Source organism: Mytilus galloprovincialis, chromosome 11 (genome assembly GCF_965363235.1).
Source record: "Mytilus galloprovincialis chromosome 11, xbMytGall1.hap1.1, whole genome shotgun sequence".
Taxonomy (NCBI): Eukaryota; Metazoa; Mollusca; class Bivalvia; order Mytilida; family Mytilidae; genus Mytilus; species Mytilus galloprovincialis.
The window spans coordinates 44,839,712-44,864,708 of NC_134848.1; the positions used below are offsets into that span (position 1 = coordinate 44,839,712).

General features: G+C 30.7%; 1 protein-coding gene and 1 long non-coding RNA gene across 2 annotated transcripts in view; one reads left to right on the forward strand and one right to left on the reverse strand.

Moving 5' to 3' along the window:
- Positions 1 to 1,038: 1,038 nt before the first annotated feature.
- Positions 1,039 to 2,817, reverse strand: LOC143051179 (uncharacterized). Its single transcript, XR_012970630.1, has 2 exons — positions 2,350 to 2,817; positions 1,039 to 1,453 (listed from the first exon to the last, which is right to left on the reverse strand). It is a non-coding gene; the product is annotated as an uncharacterized LOC143051179 (long non-coding RNA).
- Positions 2,818 to 14,415: 11,598 nt separating this feature from the next.
- The window catches only part of LOC143051180 (uncharacterized), a 35,267-nt gene continuing 24,685 nt past the window's right edge, over positions 14,416 to 24,997 (forward strand). The window contains exon 1 of the mRNA XM_076224173.1: positions 14,416 to 14,724. Coding sequence (XP_076080288.1) covers positions 14,664 to 14,724 — 61 coding nt within the window. The 5' untranslated portion in view covers positions 14,416 to 14,663. The remainder of the gene's footprint in view (positions 14,725 to 24,997) is intronic.

The following is a 24,997-nucleotide window of genomic DNA, read 5'->3' on the forward strand; positions in this document are numbered from 1 at the left end:
TAGGCGTCCGTTTTGTACGGTACTCGTCCGTTTCGTTTCCGTTTTGTATCCGTTACTTGTCTGTTTTACATTCGTTGGAAGTCTGGTAGACAAATTCACCAACGGATTTCTACCGGACGTTTAACGGATAAAACGGATGTTTGACGAAATTCTTATTATTCATCATCGATCTTAGAGAGTAAGGGCACGTCTTCACTATCAAGCAGCTCTTATTCAGGCCAGAAACTGCCAAACCAAAACCAGTTACATTTTAAATATTATTTCGATTTACATGTATTATTATAGTCGTCTTAAATTCTAACATATATCTTGTTCATCCGTTTTATCCGATACGCTTCCGTTAAGCGACCGTTTTTTGCGGTACTCGTCTGTTAGATGTACGTTCGACATCTGTTCTGTCTGGAACGTTTCTGTTTCTCGTACGTTGCATACCCGATGTGTGTCCATTATTCATTTGTTACGCGTCCTTTTTATTTTGTCAGTACATCAACGGACTCCCAACGGATAACAATTTTGTCAACGGACAACTTTAATTTTCATCTGTTAGGAGTCCATTTGTGCTATCTTGTAAGGTGTGACCGCAGCTCAATGTAATTAGATGGCGTAAGTGCGATGTCATTGTGAATTCCAAAAAGAAACACACTGAATCCCGTATTACTGCGGAGGCCTCGGTGGCCGAGTGGTCTAAGTATAGTTACTACTGTAATCACTAGCCAGTCAAAACTGAGGTTGTGAGTTTGAACCCCGCTCGTGCGGATGCACTCGGCTCCAATTCTAATTGAATAGGATTGTCAATTTTCCTATCGAAGGTCGGTGGGTTTTTTCGGACACTCTTGCTTCCTTACCAATAAAAACTAGCCGCCACGAAATAGCCTAAATGCGGTGCTTAAAAGTGGCGCTAAAACACAAACAAACAAATCAAACCGTATTACTACAAGAACGCATTTTGATTTTGTTCATGATGATACTTAAAAACGAGAAACAGCAAAATAAACCTCAAAAAAACAATAAAAACCCAAACAAACAAAAAGAAAAATCTACAATTTAACTCTCCTTTTATTTCAAATTTGTATTAATTCTATTTGTATGTTGACACAGACATATCACACGTACGCAGTCTCCACAAAGGTCGTTAATTTGACAAATGATCCATCAAGAATGCAATGTTAACTTGAGAGTTTTAAATTTTAACGGCACTTAAGACAAGCACGTTTGTCTTGCAAGCATTTTGCATAGTAATTCCATTCATAATCATCTTCAGTGTCTATTATTTTTCCACCCACAATCAGTTCACAGTTCATGCTTCCTCCATATCGATAGTTGAATCCAACGCAGTCGTTAGATTTCTGACATTCTAATGCACAATATGTTCTGATCTTTTGAGTTGATACTGACAATAACTTAGAGTAGCAATATGTTTCAGTCATTGCGCAGTAATGTCCGGTTGGGATTGCTAAAAGAAAGATAACACTAATTAGAAAACACATGTGCAGCAATAGTCGGTTGTATTGGACAAAATATAGATAACACTTATTAAAAAACACATGTGATGTATTTGCTAAAAGTTAGATAACAGTAATTAGATAACACAGGATAGTAATAGTCGGTTGTATTGGCTAAGAAATATTTTTCACTAACAAGAAAGCACATGTTTTTTTTTTGTATAGTACTAGTCTATTGTATTGGATAAATGATAGATTACGCTAACTAGAAAACATATTAACTTTACACTGTTGTCATTAATCATTGGATAATATACAATCGTTTCAGCAGCAGACCAACTTAAGCAAAGAGACTGTTACAAACCACTGTCACATGCTATGTCTGTGTTTGGTTTCTTTGTCACATATTTGTTTGTTTTTATAAGGATCGCAATACAATTTTGACTGTTGTTCCCCTGTTTTAGACATATTTGTGGCTGTTTGTTTTGTTCACACATCGATGTCAGAATGATGAAATTGTATGCGTCCGTCAAAAAAATGTCGAATAAGCTTTAAACCCAGAACTAAACCGCCAGTTTCTAAATAAGATGATGCCTTTACCAAGTTAGGAAGATGACAGTTGTTATCCATTCGTTTAATGTATTTGCGCTTTTAATTTCGACTTTTGATTAGGGTCTTCCCGTTTTTTATTTTCAAAAGTATTCGGTACTTTTGTTATTTTACTTTTTCCCTATATTAACTCATATTCGGCACAACTGTACAGATATTTTATGTTTCGAATGCTCAACTTTTTCGCTTTTGAAAATATGTTTTTTAACTTAAGGCTACTGCTAGTATTATGTAACGAGCTCTATTGTTATTGAAGTTTTAAACACAAGATGTTATAATTATACTGAGACAATCATACCTTTAATATTAACTTTCCAAACACCAAGTAGGAAGGACGTGACACCAACGCCGTAAACACGGAATGGTTTGGAGTCTGTTGTGGTTATTTGCTCATTCAAACCTATACTACCAGTTCCAAATCCAATTACACCATCATGCCATCTAACCCAGACCTGTTTGTAGTCATCACAAGAGAGAATCAACGTCTGTACAGTAACAGCTTTTAATACCACATTGTCATCGCCTGACATTCTGGCAATGGTTATCAAATTATGAACAAGAATAAAACAAATTTCATATGAATTGTTTCCTGTCAAGTTGGCGGCATCATTGAGTAAGATACAACCACCTTGGCAATCAGCGTTCATTTCAAAACTGGTTACATTTTCTGAAATTGAAGGCACCAGCCCAAACGGTGTTAAAATTGTGTAGTAAATGTATTTATTATGCACAGCTGCACTATTATAATTGTCTCTATTCGTGAGGGTTTCAATTACAAGTTCATCGATGCGGTTTCCTAGAATTTAATAAATAAAATATAGTTGATATGGAACATAAATACAAATGTAATCTGTCATATGAACGTCAATACATGAAAATTCATTAAGCAATATTTATATACTGTTAACAAGACTATTCACAGAATGTTTATTGTTACAAGAAAAAATACATCAAAGAATGTATTTTTTGTAGAATAGAGACGGAAGATTTAAATAGATATGCAAATTCGTAAGCCAAAGATAAACTGACAACGTCATGGCATGAAGGAAAAACGACGTGAAGACTAACAATAGTTCACAGAAAGCTAAATGGAAAATAAAAACAACACGTAGCCCATTAATAACAATAATTTATTTCGTAAAGGTATGCAGATCCTGATCCATATGTGTTGCTATATATATATATACTCTTACATGTAGAAATAAGAATTTTTGGTGCTTACCTGTCATATAGGTTTGTAAAGTTTGTTATGACAATGTATCCGTTGAGGACGAAAAACCTTTGTTAGATAAATGTCCTTTATATTTGTGTGAAAGAAACAATGCCTTTGTTGACCTTCAGCAACGTAACAACATAGACCTTTCTGTTCTTTCTGATGACGAAATACTCATTGAATTGCTAACTACAGACTGTAAACTAGTGTCAAACTATATATTCAAAATTTAAAAAAATCAGAACTCAGTTACTTTCTCATTGTGATATTTAAATAATCTTGTTTTAAAATGTTCTTGAAGTATTAATTTCATATTTTCAATATAAGCGCAAATTATAGATATTAATTGACAGTGCTTCGTAAGTCTTTGAAGGCCGGCTGATTAACTTTGTATTAATGTATGTAAAAGATATTATATCAGGTTGCACTATAAATAAAATTATATATATATATATAAGATAGCGGTACTCTCACAACTGTTTAGAAATCGTTTTTGCGTTATACAAAGGAAGTCATTGGAACAGTGATTAAGCATTCATGTTCTTAACATTTTGATTCATATAATGCAACAATTATACACGTGGAAATGGGACAAGTTTGGACTCGATCAATCATTACATTAAGGACTAGCACATGTTTGAAAAAAAAATAACAGCTATCATTTGTGTATTCAATATTTCTAATAAAATTCGATTTAGAATTATGTGCTTGAGAAGTTAAGTGATCATTGACATCATTACAGTCAAATCTGTGAAATTGGGAAAATGGAAAAAAGTGAAAAGAAAAATAAAGATATAATATGACAGCATCGCCAGTCTAAGATACATGTAAATGTTCAAATACACACGGTAAAATATATTATCTGAACAACCATCCTTATAGGTTGCACTTTGTAAATATAACTGTTTCTCAAATAATGACTCTTTTGAAGAGATATTTATATTGATAAATATTTCGATTTGTTTACGTACTGGTTCCCGAATATGATTTCTATGTTTCATATCATAATGACATAATTTTTGAATGATACCAGTATAAAAATATAAAGTAAAGATAGGTTTAGTTCAGAATTTTAGAATAAATGTAAACTCTAACAATTTCGGGGCATATAAATGATGAAAATATGCCGCAAAGCCCTATGTTTTCACATTTGAATCAAATAGTAGTGCATATCAACTTTTCATTCAAGGATATAATTATTCCTTGTAGCCGGAAAATCAGTTCCTATGGGAAATAAAATTGTCCATATTTACAGAAATGCAACCTATACAAGCTTAGTCTTACAACTAACATATGTATCATAACAATACTACTTTGATAATGATCACGTGCATTTCGGTGTAGGAATAAGTTGATGCGTATTTTAAATACGTACTTTTATATTTTCACAAGTAATTCGCCCAAGAGTACAAAATAATTTACTGCATTGTAGATATTTGAAAAACGGAGGATTATAAAAAAAACTTTTATGAGCTGAGGAAACCGAACACGCACAAACTATAGCCAAATCGAGACAAGGAATTATAGGGTGAAACGATGGCTACCAAAACATACATGACGATATTTATCTATTATGAGATGTGATATGATTTTCAGAGCGCATATAAAGTAAATCGTAGCAATGTTTGATCAACACATGGTCTGCAAAAGGACGAAAGTACAAACCGCATATAGTCGACTATGAAAAGGTCCGACATGACAAATTGTTAAACAAGCAAAAAAGCACAACTTATTGTATATGACTAATGCAACAAATGGGATCATGGGAATTACAGGTAGCAAAACAATTAAATCTAAAATTTAAAATTAAAAAGGGGCGAAATATACCAGAGGGCCATTCAAACTCATTAATTGCAAATAATCTGATAACGCCTTTGCTACACAAAAAAGACAAATATACAAATAGTAGTACAAAAACCCAACTTAGAGTACTAAAGACTAAATTACACAATCCCAACCAAAACAGAGGGCTATTCACACTCATTAATCGAAAATAAACTGACAACGTCATTGATAAACAAAAAAAGACGAATAGTAGTAGAAAAACACAACTTAGAGTACTAAAGACTTATTAACACGAACCCACCAAAACAGGGAGTGATCTCATATTACAATCGCCGTGTTAGTCATGTAAGTACAGAACCGGTTAAACATCTAATTTGGTATGTCACACATATGAGTATGACCTCACAAACTTCCCAACAACAGTACATATATCTTGAGAATATTGAACGGTATAAACACACGTAAAATACTTAATATTGATATATTATTTCATAAATGAAAAATGTCTTACCTAATACCGCTATAAAAATATAGAAACATTCAAAAGTCACAATGAAACATTTTGTCATCATTATTGAGTTCATAAAATTCTATATGACCAATGATAATGTACTGTCCTTATATTCTTTGTTCTTGATATGAAGGCGTCTACGTAAAATGATTCTTTTGCAAAATTTATAAAAATTTGGTGTCTATCACTGTAAAAACAGTCATGAGAAGATATCGTTTGTTTGCACTTTTTATGTTAAAATACGTCATTCCCACTAATATCAATTGCATAAAGATTTGATTTCAATCCATGCAATTGCGAAATTGTGGCTATCTATGTGTTTTATATATAACAAACGTTTTTCTTCAAAATCCAATATTTTCCTAAACGATATTAATTGTGATGAACTGACAATAGTGATTGCATGGTTTTAACCGTGTGTTTCAAAAACAATGATTTTGGTCATGGGTTCAGCATATCACAGAATAAAACAATGAAAATACATCGGCACAATCTTATGATTCCAAAATTATACTAATGATTTTAATTCCATATATATAATGAAATCAATGTCTATGAATATTCTTATATATTGTTATATACAAAAAAAACATGCAGTTATTTCAAACTATTGAAAATAAGTTTCTGTTATTGGTATATCAACTAGATTAATAAAGGGGTAGTAAAGAAGCAAAAAAGCACCATATAGATATCTAAAGATTGAACATTATGTTGTGTTTTAAGAAAGCAAGCAGTATATTTATATTGAGTTATACACATGCTTTAGTTAAATGAATTTACTTTACTTTAACTTTAACAGAAGAGCGAGTTCACAAGATTGCAAAAACATGCCATGATTATGTGTTTATTGCCTTTGTAGGACGTGAATCACTTTCCGAATGATTTAAAACAGTTTATTATATTGTTTGAAACCGGATTGAGCGCTCAAATATATGTTTATTCTGGTCACATATGTTTTAATGTGTCAATCTTAACAAATGTACACTGTCAGCTTGTAAATTTTAGTCAGCAATAAACGATAAATTTATTGTTGAATTAAAATGTTTTTAACTTTTTCAGCCAGGGAGCTATGATAACTTACCATTTATATTAAGTTTTCAATTTATTGAACGCCGTACTAAATAAACTGTTTTCCTTCGATTCTCTACTGTATAATTAATGAATCATGATAAGTTAGGGAGAAACTATAATTGTCTTTTTAAAAACTGTTGCTTGTGACTTTATTATTAAATGTAACATCTGTGTTTTTTTGTCTTTATGTGTTGATTTGTGTGATCCTTATATACCAACATAAGCCTATAACCCTTGTCGGATTGTTTGGTTCTTGTTTTCCACTTTAAAGCATTCGAAATAAAAATAAAGTAAATAAAAAAACTCGTCAAAATATTTTAAAGGAAAAAAACCTGATAACTAAAACGTCAAGCATAATTTCAATTAATTATTCATATCATGATACAACTATATACATATATTCTTTATCTTTGATTTAAAAAAATGAAAGTTTACATTATATCACTATAAAAGGAGTATAGAGGTTTTTTTTTAATACATATCTTTTCATGTACAATATAAAATATTCACTCACTAGTAAGAGATAAGAGTTAACTGATAAAAAAGTGAAAACAAATATAATCACGTCAATGAAACATTTTATCAAAATATTTTTATATTTTTTTTATAAAGTGACTCAATGATAGCAACGTTTTGTGAAAGTTCAGACGACGCTTTTAATAATGAATTATTGTATCCTTAATGTATTGCTATTGCTATGACAACATGAGAAATTAAAGTGTTACGTGAAAAAAAAAATATGCAACGTATAAGATAACATGCATATTCACACTGTTAACACGTGTTAATGATATGCTGTTTCAACTTATTGCCTATTTGTTTACTGAAGTCAAATATAACATTTTATACTCATCTTGCGATTACTTTTTACATGGATTCCTTAATGTAAAACGGAATCATTCTTCGCAGTGCCAAGTATATATTGTATTTATTAAGGATGTGGTTTGGTTTTCTTGCTCTGTGTTTGTGCGCGATGGAAATATCAAATGGTAAGAAATTAGGTGAATTTATTAATTTTACAGAATTTTGGCAGCTTCTAAGGTATTAATAGCCCTCCGTATTCTTCAATAACAAACTAGTTTTAAGGCACACTAAGACGATAAAATGATTTAATCGTTTTTAATATGTGTGTATATATTTTGTGAATTTTTTTTTTCATGTATAACATGTTCATGTTAATGTGAGTTATGCCGGTATGCGTGGTAAAACATTGTCAACAACAAACAACAAAGCAACGCAGAAACTAATTTAAAATAGAAACTGACAATCAGCCACTCAATGTCAAAGAAAATACAACATTGTTATTGAAACGAAATGTTTACAGTACATATATATATAAGGTACATATAACACTGTATAGGAAGCTTGAGGTTAAGACAGACGAATCCCATGGAAGGCAATATCCAAAAATCAACTAAAACAAGACTTACAGAAACACCGCACGTTAAAAGACAAACATATGAAAACATATTGGAACAGAAATTTATTCAATCAAATTCGTTCAATCCTATGAGCTCCAATTACAATAACAAATCGAATAAGATTATTAAAATCACATGTTTAGACACAATTTAAAAAAAGAAGATATAAAATACCAAGTAGTCAATCAAACCTCATAATTAAAGGAGAAACTGAAATTACCAGGGCCCAAAAAATCCACAAGAAAAGACAAATGCATTTCCTAACAAAACACAAATGCATTTCCTAACAAAACACAAATGCATTTCCTAACAAAACACAAATGCATTTCCTAACAAAACACAAATTTATTAATGAGTAACACAAACATCACTGACCGCATCAAAAGTATTCGATTAAATGTATGTACATATATTCTTCATAGTCAACACAGCCTTTTAAAGTTTATGTCAAAGAGTTAGAAGTGGTGCAGCCAAAATATGTTCCTTAATCCTTCACATTTCCATGCTCCCAACACTTAGCGCAGGGATTTTGATCTGATAGCGAGGTTTGTTTTTCGTTCAGATTATTTTCCAGTGTAAGTGGATATTAATTTTCGTTTTATTTTTATTTTGAAGATGTTTATGGTGGAAGGATAAACCAAGTGTATCTGAAAACATTGAGCAAAGGTAATATCCGAAGTGGCAGTACAGATCAAATCTACAATCATTATACAAAGTTGACATCATTTGGACTGATACCAACCTTAAGAGACAATCGAACCAGTTTTTGGGTAAAGTCATGTCGCGATACATGTATCCTGTTGTCAGATACAGAAACATTACTGTCTGATGTTTTCTATGAAATATGTTTTGCACAGATCAATAGAATGTTGAACATATGGCGAGGAAATGCAGACGGTTCTACAAACGAAATGAAAAGTATGATGAAAACTTCTCTTCTCAATTGTACTGGAGGATTTTCCAACATTTGGGTTTTATGGAATGATGGTCAGATTCATATCGGAGTAGATTCCGAGATTGGTGAAGAAAACAGTTTAATCCAATCAACTGACAACCAGCCCTTTGACATACGTGGAATTGGAATAATAACAACATTCAGTATTGATGGTATATGGAAAATGGACATTCAAGGTATCTGTTCTTTATATTTACTAAAGGAGTGGCAAAATTGTCTTTTAATGAAGCTTGGCCAGAATTTATAATCTTGGTGTTTTTTAAAAATCAGAATTAAGGTAGTACTGTAATTGCAGGTACATTAACGTTTGGCAGTTTATCTTTTTTGATTTATAATTGATTGTTTGATATGTATATTGTTTATGTCGTTCTGGTCGTTTGAGTCACATTTATTATCCGTCTCTTAAAGGCCCAAGATTATTTTTACTAATTATGGTTATATTTGAGAAATAAATTAATTTGTTACTACTATATTTCTATAATATATTTAGTCACAACGGACAGTTCTAGACTGCGCTCACAAAATAAGCTCGACTAAATCATATACAAGATTACTACAAGACATTCAGGAGTCTCTGGCCTTTGTTAGTCTTGTATTATTTTTAATTTTAGTTTCTTGTGTATATTTTGACGTTAAGTATGACGTTCATTATCACTGAACTAGTATATATATATATTTTTAGGGGCCAGCTGAAGGACGGCTCCGGGTGCGGGAATTTCTCGATGCATTGAAAACCTATTGGTGACCTTTTGCTGTTGTCTTTTTTTATGGTCGGGTTGTTGTCTCTTTGACACATTCCCCATTTCCATTCTTAATTTAATTTGGTGTATCTAGTTGATAGTTGTTATTTTCTAAATTCACTATTCTTTCTTTTATGACAGCTAATCCTACTGGATATTTCTGTGGTGTGTCTAACACTAGAGCACCAATAACCTTTTTAAGTGTATCAACCAAAAGGATCAGAACATATTGTGCTCTAGAATGTGACAGGAGTGATGATTGTCTTGGGTTCAATTACCGTACAACAGGAACAGAGAACTGTGAGATTATTGACGGGGCACAACTTGTGGTAACAGAGTCTGCTAATGGTTGGAAGTTCTACTCTAAATGTTTGCAGGACAAGAACATTTGCTTGGCATGTCGTGTTAACTAAGTTGGGAAAGACAACTTGTTTGTAATAATCTAGTTAACACATGTTAAGTGCACTTGATAATCATGGATGTACACATATTGTATAAACATTCATGTAACCTATGTTGTATTTGTGTATTTCAATCATATACAAGTTATATGAGTGTTGATTATATACATTTACTTTATTTGTGATGACATTTTGTTAGTTTTATTTTTTAGCTGTATTTACTTGTAAATATACAAGTATTTTATTGAAATACACTTATATGGTACAGTCTTAATGTTAATGTAACCGACTAGTGCTTATACGAAATGACTGGTAAAAAAGATCGAATACATTTTTGACAAAGACAAAACATCTATCGTCCTATTAATAAAAATTCAATTGTGTCATTCAGAGTGAAATAAAAAGTAAACTCATCGAATGCTGGTACATTTGCAAGTGGTTTCGTTGTTTATATATCATTACAATGTATTACAAAGTTATAAATACATTTTTTTCTGACACAGAAATTAATAAAAATTAATTTGATGCTAAATAGTAGTAGCTTTGTATTTAATTTCAATTGTTGTGAAAAATAAAACTTGCCAGCTGAATTGGTAGCAGATTTTATTTTCCCCAACAATTGACATAAAATACAAAGCAACTACTAATTAGCATCAAATTCATTTTAATCAATCTCTGTGTCAGAAATGTGTTTTTTTACTTTGCAATACAATGTCGATTGAGTGATTGTGAAATATTTAAAAAGGGTGAGGTGAAACGAGGAACATGTTTCTATTTAAGATAAATTTGATAAATATGTTTCAGGAAAACATGATTATCAATATTGACAGATCGTATTACAAACGATATATCTTATTTTGTTTTGTAGTGAATTCAGAAAAGTTTAATAGTTACTCCTTGGTCGTTTGAATAAACTTATTCCTACAAGTTAATGGTTAAACACTGAAATTATAACTTTAATTTTATTTTCAATTGTTTAAAATATAATTAAGGTGATTTTCTTACTTAATCGATAATGAACTGCATAAGTCGTAAACCAAAATATCCACGCTGCTTAATAAAAAAATCAACAAAGACAACACAAGACTATTAAACACAACAAAGAAACCATTAGAGACTATAGACCATGAACCGTCCAAACAATAGGAAGGAAAAACAAGCTTTATTTAATTCCATAATGCATTTAAAGGTAAACAAGAATTATCAAATCAATTGCTTAATCCAAATCTAATTATCCGAATCCTAACAAATTGATTTTACGTATGTTGTAATTTTACTCTACTTTTCCATATTAAAGGATGGATTGTGCAGTCACTAACATATTAAGCTTAATATGTGTATGTCTAAAGTCGTTATCATATAATTCAGTTCATGGTTTTGGTGATGCCCGTCATATTTGTTTTTCGTTTATTATCACAAATGATGCAATAAGTTTTTTAGTGTGAATTGTGTCACGCGAAAGACTTTTATAGTTGATTCTACGCTTTGTTTTTGCAAATTTTAGATGCCATGATAAAGACCCGTTGTTGGTTATATTTCATCTTTTGACCCTATCTACAGTTGCCGATTTGAAATAAAACCAGACTTTATCTTATAGTACGCGTATGCAATTTCATATTAGAGTTGCAACAAACAATTGTATGGAACAAATTGAATGACAGTATCAAAAGGAGAATTGAAGAAGACGTCCACCTCCTTTAAGTGAATATTTGGAAGCTTATAGTAACCGTAATTGTTCAATATATAATACATTTTCAGATGGAATAACAATATAATAACACTTAAAAATAAAAATAAAAGGGGAACCACCTACACTTAATGTGTAACAGGTGTACCCCCATTTGCAAAAAAAAAATATAAAAATGTTTCGTTTAATTTGATGGCATTGTTTTATATTGCGTTTACATGCATCATTTATTTTTCACTTACCTTTTTCTACTATGAATAAAGCTTCACAATGTCGTAAAATTAAATATAACAATAGTAAGTATATTTTATCAAACAGTTATACCGGATCTGACTAAATGGAGACTTTGAAAAATAATCGTAATTTTGGACTTATTCTGAATATATTCGACTTTCATTATTTTAAGATACATACATTAAACATGATACAGAAAGCAGAGCCTTATCAATTGGACAAATGCCTCTTAAGGGCATACGATGCAGTTTCGATCCCATAATGATGTTTGTGCATTTGAGTTCATTTGCACCTAAGCAAATAAAATATGTAATAACAAATATAACTTTATGTGATACTGTTAGAGATAAAGGGGTCGAAATTTTAAAAGCTTACTCTAAGTTTCTAATTTTTTTCTCTCACATTTCTATCATGTCTATCCTTTGGAGTGACATTCCTATTTTTTTTTATTTTAACAGAAACACAAGCAGATTTTTGGAAAATATTATGAATATCTTTTTTATATAAATATTTTCTTAATCTGTACCACTATTCTTTCAAAATAATAAATTTTTAACAAAGTTTTAAGATTTTATGAAAAAGACGGCATTTTTTGCGGTATATGTAACAAAATTAATGTCAAATGCAGTATCATTCCGAGATACAAATATCAGCTCGATGGTTTTCGTGCGCGAAGGATTATATTGGTCGAGTATGATATTTCGTACATGAAGAACAAGGTGTAGGAAGTGTTGCTATGCAAAGAAACCACAATAAACACATGGTCTGACGTCACGGAAAAAGTTTAAATGAATATCTATAATATTTCATTAATAATTGTCCCTTAAAATTGTTATGACGGGTGGAACTACTTTTCAAAAACAAGAAACTAATTTCAAACTATTAATAATAAATACGTTTAGTGCTGTCATTTGTCATTTTGTTGTTTACGGTCGTATAAATTTACTTTTATGAACGTATCCAACTAAGCACAAAATGGCTCCGCAGTAATGGATGTGTTGCATATTTTATATTCTGAAGTGCATTCAACAGTAGTATACATCTGTTCAATAGTTATAAATCGATTAAGCGAACTAAGACCAGAAACCACAAATTATATAATCTGCAGACACTGACGTAATAATACCCGTGACAATTGTCCCTGGTTAGTTGTGATATATAACATATCAATTCCTAATGAAGACAGTACAGATTTATAGGATACAAATTAAATCATTTTCATATTTCTAATGTTACTTCGATTCGTAAATTTCACGTACATCATCACTTTTGTAAACACTATTATTAAAAATTACTACGTAATTTATATTCATGTCAACACCGAAGTGTTGACTACTGGGCACTTGATACCCTCGGTGACGAAACGTCTATCAGCAGTGGCATCGACCCAGTGTTGAAAATAGTGATCAACGGTATCAGTCTTATAATTTAATACGCCAGACGCGCGTTTTGTCTAAAAATACAGCAACAAAGATTCATTCTTCAACAGTTGTCATAATCTATGGTAAATATTTTGTGGAAAGTTCACCCTATGTTTCAATGGAAACAACCGATGCTGACATCATACATTATTATTTACTCGGTATGTGAATAATTTACTCAAACATTCTAAGAAATGAAATTAACCAGACATACACACTGTGTCTACCTTAACGAACATAATATATTATCAGATAATTTTAAATGTTTTCTTATAAATCATATACCACCAATGTGTGCAATAGTGATGACTTTTATCGTAAGTATGTTCCGTTCTTTCTATATGCGATACACATCATCTTTACTCGCCTGGTCATTTGAGAAGAAGAAACTGATGTTTTTATGGATCACATTCTTTATCTCGACAGAAAAACAAAACGTAAAGCATCTGTAAAAATTATTTGTATTCACTATACTATTGATTGATTTTTAATGTTTTGTGTAGTGTTTCGGTTTTTTTCCTTTAACAAGACCCCAATTTCAATAATAACTTGATCATGCTAATACCTTATCTGTACGTTACCACTGGTCATTTAGCAAACTCTGTCAATACTTTATATAACCCAGGGTAAGTGTTCAACAACAGCCGAAGTACATTAAATAAATGAAACATTTCGTTCCTTCAATTCATCTAAAACCCTTTGACAGAAAACATTTATTTTTCTATTAGGATTTTTGTGGAACACCAGAATGAGATCAATAAATGACATTATGCTAATACTTGTCTATTATATACTCATTTTATAATTTAGATATCGGAATACCTTTGTAAATTATTCAATATAACAGGATAATTTAAATAGAGAAGCTATAACACAATGACAATATCTAATTTTTTAAACGTTTGTTTTCCTATCAAATTATCTTTCTCGATCTAAACATGATCAAATTTTAATATATCAGCAAGGAAGTACTTGTAATATTTGAACATACAATTAGCCTTATTCATGTTAAGGAAATGTTAGTATGATTCACACATCCTTTAGGATACGGCGGAATTAAAAGACACATCGAGACTGAGCAGCATGATTTTGATAATTCAATTTCATATATTTGAATATTTCTATTGAGATACGTTTCAAAACCAATAGACGTGTGCAGTTGTCAATACTGACATGTTCAATTCAGTGATATTTGTGGTATTATATTGTTCAGTTATTGACCTAAGGAAAGCAGGTAAGATGGAAATTTCACTAACTTTTTAAATGATTAAAAGTCAGCTGTATTTAATCTTTCAAATTGTGATTTTTTTATATAATTTCGAGCATTAAACGTTCCGGAAAGTAGAAATGTATTTAAGATTCATTTGACATATGGGACTGAATGTAGCATGTTTATCTTCATATACTAGTTCTGTAGAAGATGTTTTTCATTTGTCAGTGTTTTAAGGAGTTTTCGGTTTGAATTTGCCTTGGGGTTCAATATAGTGCTATACCTTTTTCAGAACTCACCTTGTTATTGCTAATATCTGATGTTTAAGATGAAGATATAACTCAAACAGAAGATAATACTAAAACTGAAGATTAGTGATCTTGACTTTCAAGCCATGAACATTTTTTTCGTAAAAGATAACCAATCTTTTTGAATATATAGTTAATTAACCTCTTTGGACATTTACATAAAAGTTTCCTTGGTCTCATTCCTAAAATAACAACATGAAAAGTGTGTTTAATCTTGTATAATATTTCATTTGTTGAATTATTGAGTAAATAGAAGGCATACTAAATATTAAATATCAGCAAAATAGATAGATGAAATAAATTTGACTTCATTGTAATGGTAAATGGGTATATTTAAAATGATTATATGGGAACGAATTTGTCTTTCGTTCATTAAAACGTTTGTCTCAAATTGAAACTGATAAAGATATATTTCATAATGTGTTCAACATTGACATATAAACTCCTTAAGACTTGCATCGCATTTTTGTCCATTTTAACAATAACATGTTGTAGGAAGTTTTGAAAATAAAATTATCCGAACAGTATGTACTTTTCTGGAATCCATCATGATGTGACGTACTTCATACAAGGTACATAGTTTTGACAAATACTATATAAGCTGTCGCCAATTTTTAAGTTTAAATTTGTAAATGTTCTTTAATAAATTTTGATTATGATTGTTTGAACCATTCAACAAGTGTTTGTATTGGTTTATTCATTTAAATTCAATGTATGCCAAAAAAGAATAACTAAGCTGTTATCATGAATATGTATATTGTGTCATATACACCCTATGCAGGTTACTTTTTACTCAATAGATAATGGGGACAAAATTTATTCGAGATAACAATTTATTTGCATACAGCAATTAAACAACTTACCTACAATAACATACGCCCCATTAAAAGGTCAAAAGACACTTTAAATTGTGCAATGTTTCTTCCACAAGACTAGCTCCAAATCAACTAATGTTTAGACACAAAAATCATGATTTAACTTAAATGTACATTATACAACCATTAGAATGCGTGCATGTATTTACATTTTAAAAGTTCTGGTTACTGCTTCTTTCGATATTTTCTAATATGGACGCATGGACAATCCTGATTATTTCCAATGTGTTTCCTTCATCTAATTCTGGCTTGCTATATTGTAATATGTGGGTATGTTTTATATCTATGTTGTCTAGATATTGAATTGTGGTGCGTTTATACACTAGGATAACCATCTAATTTGGATGATTTCACGATTTAATGGTTGTGTTCGACGAATTGAAATCGTTTAAATCGTCTTTTAGAGAATTTCCCCCTTAATCCTTAAGCACTTGACCTTATATGAATAGATCAAGATTTCTTAAACTTCTGCACTGGTTCCAAATCTGCACGACATCGATCTCTGTTGTTCTAGACTTCTATTTTACATCATGTTTTTTTTTTATAAAAGCCTTGTCAAAAGAAATACTAAATTTGACTATCGGTACAAGGACATAATTCGCAAATATTAATTGGGTTATTTGTTCGTGTAAATGATATCCATTCTCTTATGGTGACATCCTATACAACGCACGGTTCCGTCAATATAGTGATCTGAGTTTATACTGAGTTTTGCTATTTTGCCGGTCGAGATTACGATTTTCAGTAATTGAATAAAAAAAAATATAATAAAAACAAAACACATTAATAAGAATATCTCTAGTACAAATATGTCTTTTTGAAAACATTTACACAAAGCGTGCAATTAAAATTGATATATTCTTTACTTAATAAGAAGTCACTGAAAAGTATGAACAAAAAAGTATGTTTCAAACACTTTAAAAAGCATACAAAAAGTATACAATGTATATAATAGATATCTGCTTACCTTCTATAGTTTTTGTGGGGTTCGTGTTGCTTATTCTTTAGTTTTATATTGTTTGTCTGTTTGACTTTTTAATTTTTAGCCAGGCGTTGTCAGTTTATTTTCGATTAATTAAATTTAATTAAAACTTTAAATCGTGAATAATATCTTATTAGTTATGAAATAAAAAAAAATAAAAATGAACAACCTCAAAATGTTACAAAACCAGTGTCTTTCTTTTGGTGCATTCTTTAGTCTTACACAAGACATATACTGCCCGGCACTGCAGCCATGAACTGGACAAAACATTTGTACTTTTGCATCTGCATCACTTTGTATTCGGCAGATTCCTTATCAAACACATTTACCGGTTTCCACAGTTAAGCATAGTTTTCAAACTGCTATAAAACCTTCTGTATCTCTTCATATGAGTCGAACTTAGTGATTAACTCAATAGAAAACAAAGGACGTGGGGTTTTCATCATTAACACATATTCAGTACAAGCACACGCCCACACACACAACCACAAACACCAAAGGCACAGCAATTTTTTTGCTGATCTTGATTGCATAGTCACAGTGAGGACAAGTTTGTTTAATAACAAACTTTCGTCTGTCATTTTTGAACGTCAGTGTTCAATAGAAATTAAGGCATGTACATGAAACGTGAATAAAACAGACCCTGAAATATCCGATTTGTGCATAACAAATATCAATAGCATTTTTATTTCAAATAGTCTGATTAAAAATATAAAATCAGACCGGCAAATAGCGAAACTCTATATAGATAGCTATCGAATTGTTTTCATTTTCATTTATAGATTTCAATAAAAAAAAATCTTCTTTCTTGTCATTATGACTAGAATAGCATAGTGATAGATTGATACGAAAAACACACATATGACTAAATAATAAAATTATGTATTGGAATTTTAAATCGTTCATTATTCATATACTTAACATCTACCATATGGCACACGCTAATATACCTTTTATTTGATTACAATAAAAGGCATAGCTGCATTTATTAGTTTGTTGAGATATGCAATATTCCTACATTTCCGTTAATAATGGTTAAGCTTATTATGGTTTTATTTCAACTTTGATTAGAAATTAAATGATTCCCTCCTAATGAATTAGTGAGTATCATGCAAAGACGTGTGTTCTCTTTTTCCATTTTTACCATTTTCTTTTTTTTATTGTTTTTGCATTAAATCTTTAATCAGAATAACACAACTTGTATCGTTTAAAGTAAAACAAAAATTACAGAGTATAATAACGTTGCACATAGGAAGCAATTGCTGAATTGAGCTTAAAAATATTAAATTGAACGCATGTAATACTTTTATGTCTTGGTTTCTTATCCATGTTTTATTTCGCCCTCTGTGACCATTTTTAATTCCGTTAACTCTGGTGTAATCATCCCATGTTTTACTTAACTATTATACCCTTGTGGTAAGGACCAAGTTGACGCCCGCCTCCTGGTTCAGATTTTTTTGCTGAGTTGAAGACCCACTGTTATCTGCTCTTTGATAGGGTTGTTTTCTCTTTGACACATCCCCCATTTCTATTCTCAACTTTATTTAACATTCTTGATAAAAACGCATAAATATTTCAAGTAGAATTGATTATTTCAGTTAAGTGTTATCGTGAATACCGCACACTTAACGTTTACTATGTACAGCATTTATGTAACGTCACGTCACCTTGACGTGTTACTAGGCTTTTTCTAATACATCTATCAAATAGTCAAGACGTATTTTATTGCTATCATCCACTTTATGATAAGTGTTAATTCATTACTTGTTGATTGAAGTTTTGTTGTGAATTTTATATGACAAAAATATATGAACAAATGAATAAAATGAAAAATTTACTATTGTTAGGTATTATTTGGAAGGATATAGTAGCCGTAATTATACAATATAGTATACAGTTTCCAGATGTAATAACACAAGAATAACATATGAAACAAAAGAGACAAAAAACCCACCTCCACGGAAAGTGATAGGGTACTTCTTATAATTATATTTACCATTTGCTAATGAAAAAAAAATACAAAATAGTTTAATTTGATGGCATCATCTTATATCGCATTTTCATGCATTGTTGTATCGTACACTTTAACCGTTTTTTTTTACTATTAATACAGCTTTTTAGTGTCGTTTGGCAAAATTGAATACAAGTACATAAGTATGTTATTGAACAGTGAAACTGGAAATGACTTAATGAATACTTTGAGAAATAATCGTTAGTTTGGATTTATTCTGAATACATCCGACTTTTATCATTTAAAATGTTTTTTTTTAAGATAATTACATTACACATGATACCGAAATATGAATCGAATTCTTTTTGATTTATATAGACGCTTTTATAATTTAAAATGGAAGAAATATCGTAGGAATTAAGGTTCTTAAAAACTAAATAAAATAAACTGATAGCTACAGTTTTTTTGTTTGTTCTTTTGCCTAAGGTTAACTCAACGTGCATGCGTTTCGTCAATTTAAAGCTGTCCCGTAAGTTTATATATGTCATGTCGACTATTTGTTTAATACAACAGCGGCAGTGGTTTAACAAAACCCATTTGTGTTATGCTAACCTATGACATTTTTGTTTAGATCAGTATAAAACATATCTTTCATATAACATTCAAAAGACTTTATGTATTTGAAATGTTTCATTGTATATGAAGAACGGTCGGATACACATTTTCATATTCAATTTCAACAATATCTGTATCTTAAAGCCAGTTCCAAATATCTTGCTACATGGCTTGTGATACCCTCTGACACTTCCAAGTTTATCTCCGTGTTCATGACAGAAATTCATAATGACTTAAAGATTGGGTTCGATTCCAACAAAGGCATATAAAAATAACAAAATATAGGGGTTGGTTGTAAAGAAATAATATTCGTAAAAGACCGTGAAATAAGCACAAAGCAAAAACAATTTCCGCGACAGGTTTCTAAAGTGTTTTGCTGTAAATAAAAAAAAAAATAAAAAAATAGAACCACCACTTTTAATGAAAAGTCTGACGTCACAAAAACGGTTTAAATATGTTTCTTTAATATTTTATTATTCATTGTCCCTTGAAATTGTTTGTAACGGAATGCATTTCTTTAAAAAAACAATGCACTGCTTTTAAACTTTAACACCAAATACTGTTAGTGCTGTCATTTGCAATTTTGCTATTAACGTTCATGGAAATTATCTTTTGTAAACAAGGCATCTACATAACCACAACTCCCAAGTGATGGATGTATTACATATTTTGTTTCCAGAAATAAAGTCAATAGAAGAACACCACTATTCAATAGTAAAAAATCGATTAAGCGAAAATATATCTGGGTTTCAAAATAAGATTGGAATCAACCAATTATATAATCTACAAATACTGACGTTATAATGACCACCACAAACGTCTCTAGTGACATGTGGTATGTAACAGATAGGTTCAGTCAATGAATTCGTAATGAAGATAGTACAGATTTCAAGGATGCAGATTAAAAACTTTTTTCATATTTTTCACTTTTAAATCATCGATATGGAATGTCTGTGTCACAGATGACAATGTATAATAAGTTCCTATTGTCGTCAATTACAATCCCGTCTCCTTTTCCTCGAATGTGACCTAACACATGATACTTGTTGTCAATTTTGTACTGACATGAGTAGCACGACGGGTGCCATATGGTGATCAGGATATTCCATCTTTAGTTTTTTATGTTTTGATTTGCGTAATGTTGTTTAGATCTGTCTGTTTTTTTGTTAAGACTTGAAGTTGGCAGTTTTTTTCGACTTATGAATTAGAGTATCCCTTTGGTATCTTACAAATCTCGTGTAAGACACTACTTTCGAGATCAGTAGTCACATATATATATATGTGAACAGCTAGTATAAGATATTGTAACTGCTTGTTTAAAAGCTATGTACAAATGTAACACAATATTTTTAACTACTCATTTAGTAATCGGACCTCAAACATTATCACTATCAGATAATTTAACTTTGAATGTTGTGTGTGATAAGTTTCAATATCAGGCTACTCGACTTAATGACTTATCGCAGTCAAATAAAGCGATGAACCGATGAAATCACAAACTAATATATTTTGATATGATAGATTGAAAAGATTATCAATTATTTTTATTCGACTAAATAATTTTTGCTCTTTTTCCGATGAGATTGTTTGAGCACTCTCCCCTCGTTTTGAAATCCGTAAGAAAAAGGTAATCAACGCTCACTTTTTTTTTAAATGTTGATATGCATTCTAAAAATGACAATGACCGTTGGCCTATTAATGATATCATGTACCTTCTTTTGTCTCTGGTGAATAGTTGTTCCACCAATAATCATAGCACATCTGCTGTTGTATTGAGATTAGGATGTTATCGAAGCTTACAGATTTTTTTTAATCTTTTCGTTGATGTAAACGGATAAATGACTTTCAAGTAGAATAATTAAACTAAAAGATATAATTTCATTTGTCTAATTGAAAACACCGTTAGCTTTATCGTATATCGTATTTATCTAATTTTATATGTTTTAACTTGTGCAGGCTCACTCGTAACAGTTAAGAAAAATTATGTGCCCATGTTGCAAATACTTCACTAGTAGAAGTGTGAGAACGTGCAATTTGTAGTACAGTACATAGGTATACGTGCATTATCACGTATGGTTTGTATTTCAATTGTTAAGGGCATGTTAACGTGGGTTTGATAAGAACATTGATAGATTTGCTAATGTACCAATTGTGTTTATTCACGTACAAAAAAATGTGAATAAAAGGTAATAAATTCAGTTCACATAGCCAAATAGACCCCTTGCGTTGGGTTTATATTTTCATAATACATTACAATCTGAAACGCACTACATTAATTGCTCTATTTTGCGCGTGCACACCATTTAAATATGCATAAGAAACTTATGGAAAATGAATAAATGTATTGTGTTGACCATTTGACAATAAATTAGGTAACACGAGCCGAATGCATTTTACGCACGGTACCCTATGACTATTTATATCATGTTGGCATTCATTGTTTGTTAGATATTGATTGTTACAGGTGGTATTGCTTAAAAAAAAATTCAAATGTGTAAATTTCCTCATCTAGTAGATAAAACATTAGAATACAATAATATACAGGAAAACATTTAAAAGCTGAAGAACAGCGATTGTATCCATGTTGTTCCCCCCCCCCCAAACTCCCAAACGGGCAAACATAGACGTGGCCTAGAACTAGTTTGCGTGGAATTATTTGTTAACTGACAATCTTCCAAAAACTGTGAACAATACCACGGAGTAATATCAATAAAAAAAAAAATGGACAAGCATACGTCGTCATGATACATGTTATAAAGCCAACCAATAACAATGAAGCATGTAAAATCAATACAAAGGTAAACTATTAAACTATTGATTAAATTTTGAAATATACAAAAAGTCTGAAGGCATGATAAGGATCTTATTTTCAAGCAAACCCATGGTTGTTATAAGAATGGAAGAATGTCATATAAAAGTGGATGACCCATGTCATTTATTAAATTAATCAAGCAAATCCGAAATCAACGAGCAAGTTAAACTTTATATAATCATAAATAAGTCTTAACACTTTTCAAAGAAAATAGTTCTGCAAACTGATGCACGTGCTCTTGAATAAATGCATTTCCATATATCAGAATTTCCTCATTGGTATGTACATATTTTTAAGTGATACAATGATTTATATGTGAGCTGTATCAATTTGACATGAGTGTCAATATGGTTGATTATTTTCATGTGCATAGAGACACTGTATTTGGTCATATGTCAATATCAAACGTACTGCATTAATTTTTCAATTTGAAGTGCATTTAATCTACATTTTGTTTTAGGAAAACGTATTTGTGTAACTAGAGCTTGAAGCATGTATGGTATCCTATAACTATTCATGCTATTTCATAATTCATGTCCGTTTATATTGCTTGTTTCAGAAATACTTCAGAGAAGTTTCAAATATCACTATAGTATTTAAAATAAGTAATTTATGATTTTCATTCCCCAGCTGGCTTTTTTCGTTTATGAAATTTGACTCCAGTAATCTGATCATCTAACTAAACCATTAACATTGATTTCCTTGTATTAATTTCGCTGCTTCATTTTTTTATTATATTCAGCTAATTTTATCATTTGCATACTTCGACATGAGTAAAAAAAAAATCAACAAATCTTTTCCCTTTATTACGCTTCTTTAAAGTCGACACGACACAAATGTTAAAAAAAATACAATCGTTCACATGGTTATAGATTTATATTGTGAAACGTTCAGAAGATAATGATAAAATACAACAGCAACCATTCCTTCTTCAGCAACTGTCATAATGTATGGTAAATATTTTGTTGAAAGTTCGCCCTATTTTACAATGGGAATAATTTATGCTGGCATCAACCATTAGTAATCACTTGGTATGTGAATACTTTATACAAACATTCTAAGAAAGAAATGACATTAACTTGTCTGCCTTAAGATATTATCAGATAATCTTTAATGTTTTCTCATATATCATACATATGTATATCACCAATGTATGCAACAAATATCACTTATATTATACGTATGCTCCCTTTTTCTATAAACGAACATTTATACTTGCCTGATCATAAAAAAAATATCTAACATGTGAAGAAGCTGATGTTTTTCCTAAAGCACATTCTAAATCTCAATTACAGAACGAAAAACATCTCTGAAAAATCTTTGTTTTCACTATAATCTATATTTATAAGGTATTACCACTCAATAACGAGCATTTCAATAATTTTCGTTTAATGTATCAATAACTGCCAGTACTCTTGAATTAATTCTTTTTTGTTAGTTTTTTTTTATGGTTTATGTCGGTTTATCAACTGATTTTAACAGTTAGTTCTGAACAGCTTTTACACTACTGTCCAAGTCAGGAGAGTGTTGTTTGCCCGCAAACATACCTAACCCCGGCACACAATGTTTGTTTCAGCCAAAAGTCTGTTTGACTTGTGTTGTATATGACTTTTCGATTTAAGGTAGATGGGGTGTCTAAATTATAATCCAGAGAATTTCTTAATAATTTGCCAAAATGTAGTTTATATCCTGCTTGTTTAAGAACATTAATAAAAAGAATGGATCACCGGACTTAATTTCACACTACAGGTTGCGCAAAACTGTCAAATTCTGTATAGATTATGCATGGAAAACCCAATTTCGGTCATAAAACGAAAACTACACCATAGAATTTTGAGATAAAATATAAGAAGATAGCTCCAATATTATTCTTTCAGATAATAAGAAGAAAAAATGGGGTAACCGGACTCGTGTTCTTGCTACAAAAAAAATGGGTAAATTCCTAACACATTCTATTGTAAAAGTAACACTATCTGAATTATCTGCCCTTGCATTTGAGTTGTCTCCCCTTATTTGGCAAAGTTGGAAAAAAATGAATCAAACAAAAGTATTTGTTTTTTGGTAAAATACAACCATAAATATGATCAAACATGGTATATTCTATATCATAATGAAAAATCTTTCTCATGAATTACCTACTAATATCAGAATTTGCACATTTTATCAAACATCTAGACCTTGTTTTCTGGTATTTCAAAATCCAAAATGGAGGAAGACACCCTATCTACCTTAATGTGTATTTCCTTGATGGGTCAGAAATACATTTCATAAGCCACCTATCCTGTTGACGCATCAGGTTAGTTATTGTTTTTATTACCGAAAATTATGTCTTGCAATAAAATAAGAATATTTTATCTGCTTTAAAGTACTGTCATGCTCAGTTCTTATTCAAACGAGTTCGTGTTGATTTATTTTTAATAATTTGTGTAGTGCTTCGTTGTATAATTAGGTGTATTTTGTCTTGTCTTTTTTTCTTTGACTAAGAACCTAAATTTCAATCCTCATTTGGCCCGTCTGGCGTATTGAATTATAAACCTGGTACCTTTGATAACATTTTGATTACCACCGGTGATTAAGCAAAGAACACTCAATCAATCCGTGCTTTTCAATTTTTAAATGTGCAACTTGTATTTTCATTATTTTATCTAAAAATTTTTTGTCTAACGTAACGAAAGTTTTCAACAACAATAACATAGATAAACTAGAATTGCCATTGCAAGCAATAGCGGATGTCACCCTGGTTCCCCAATTGAC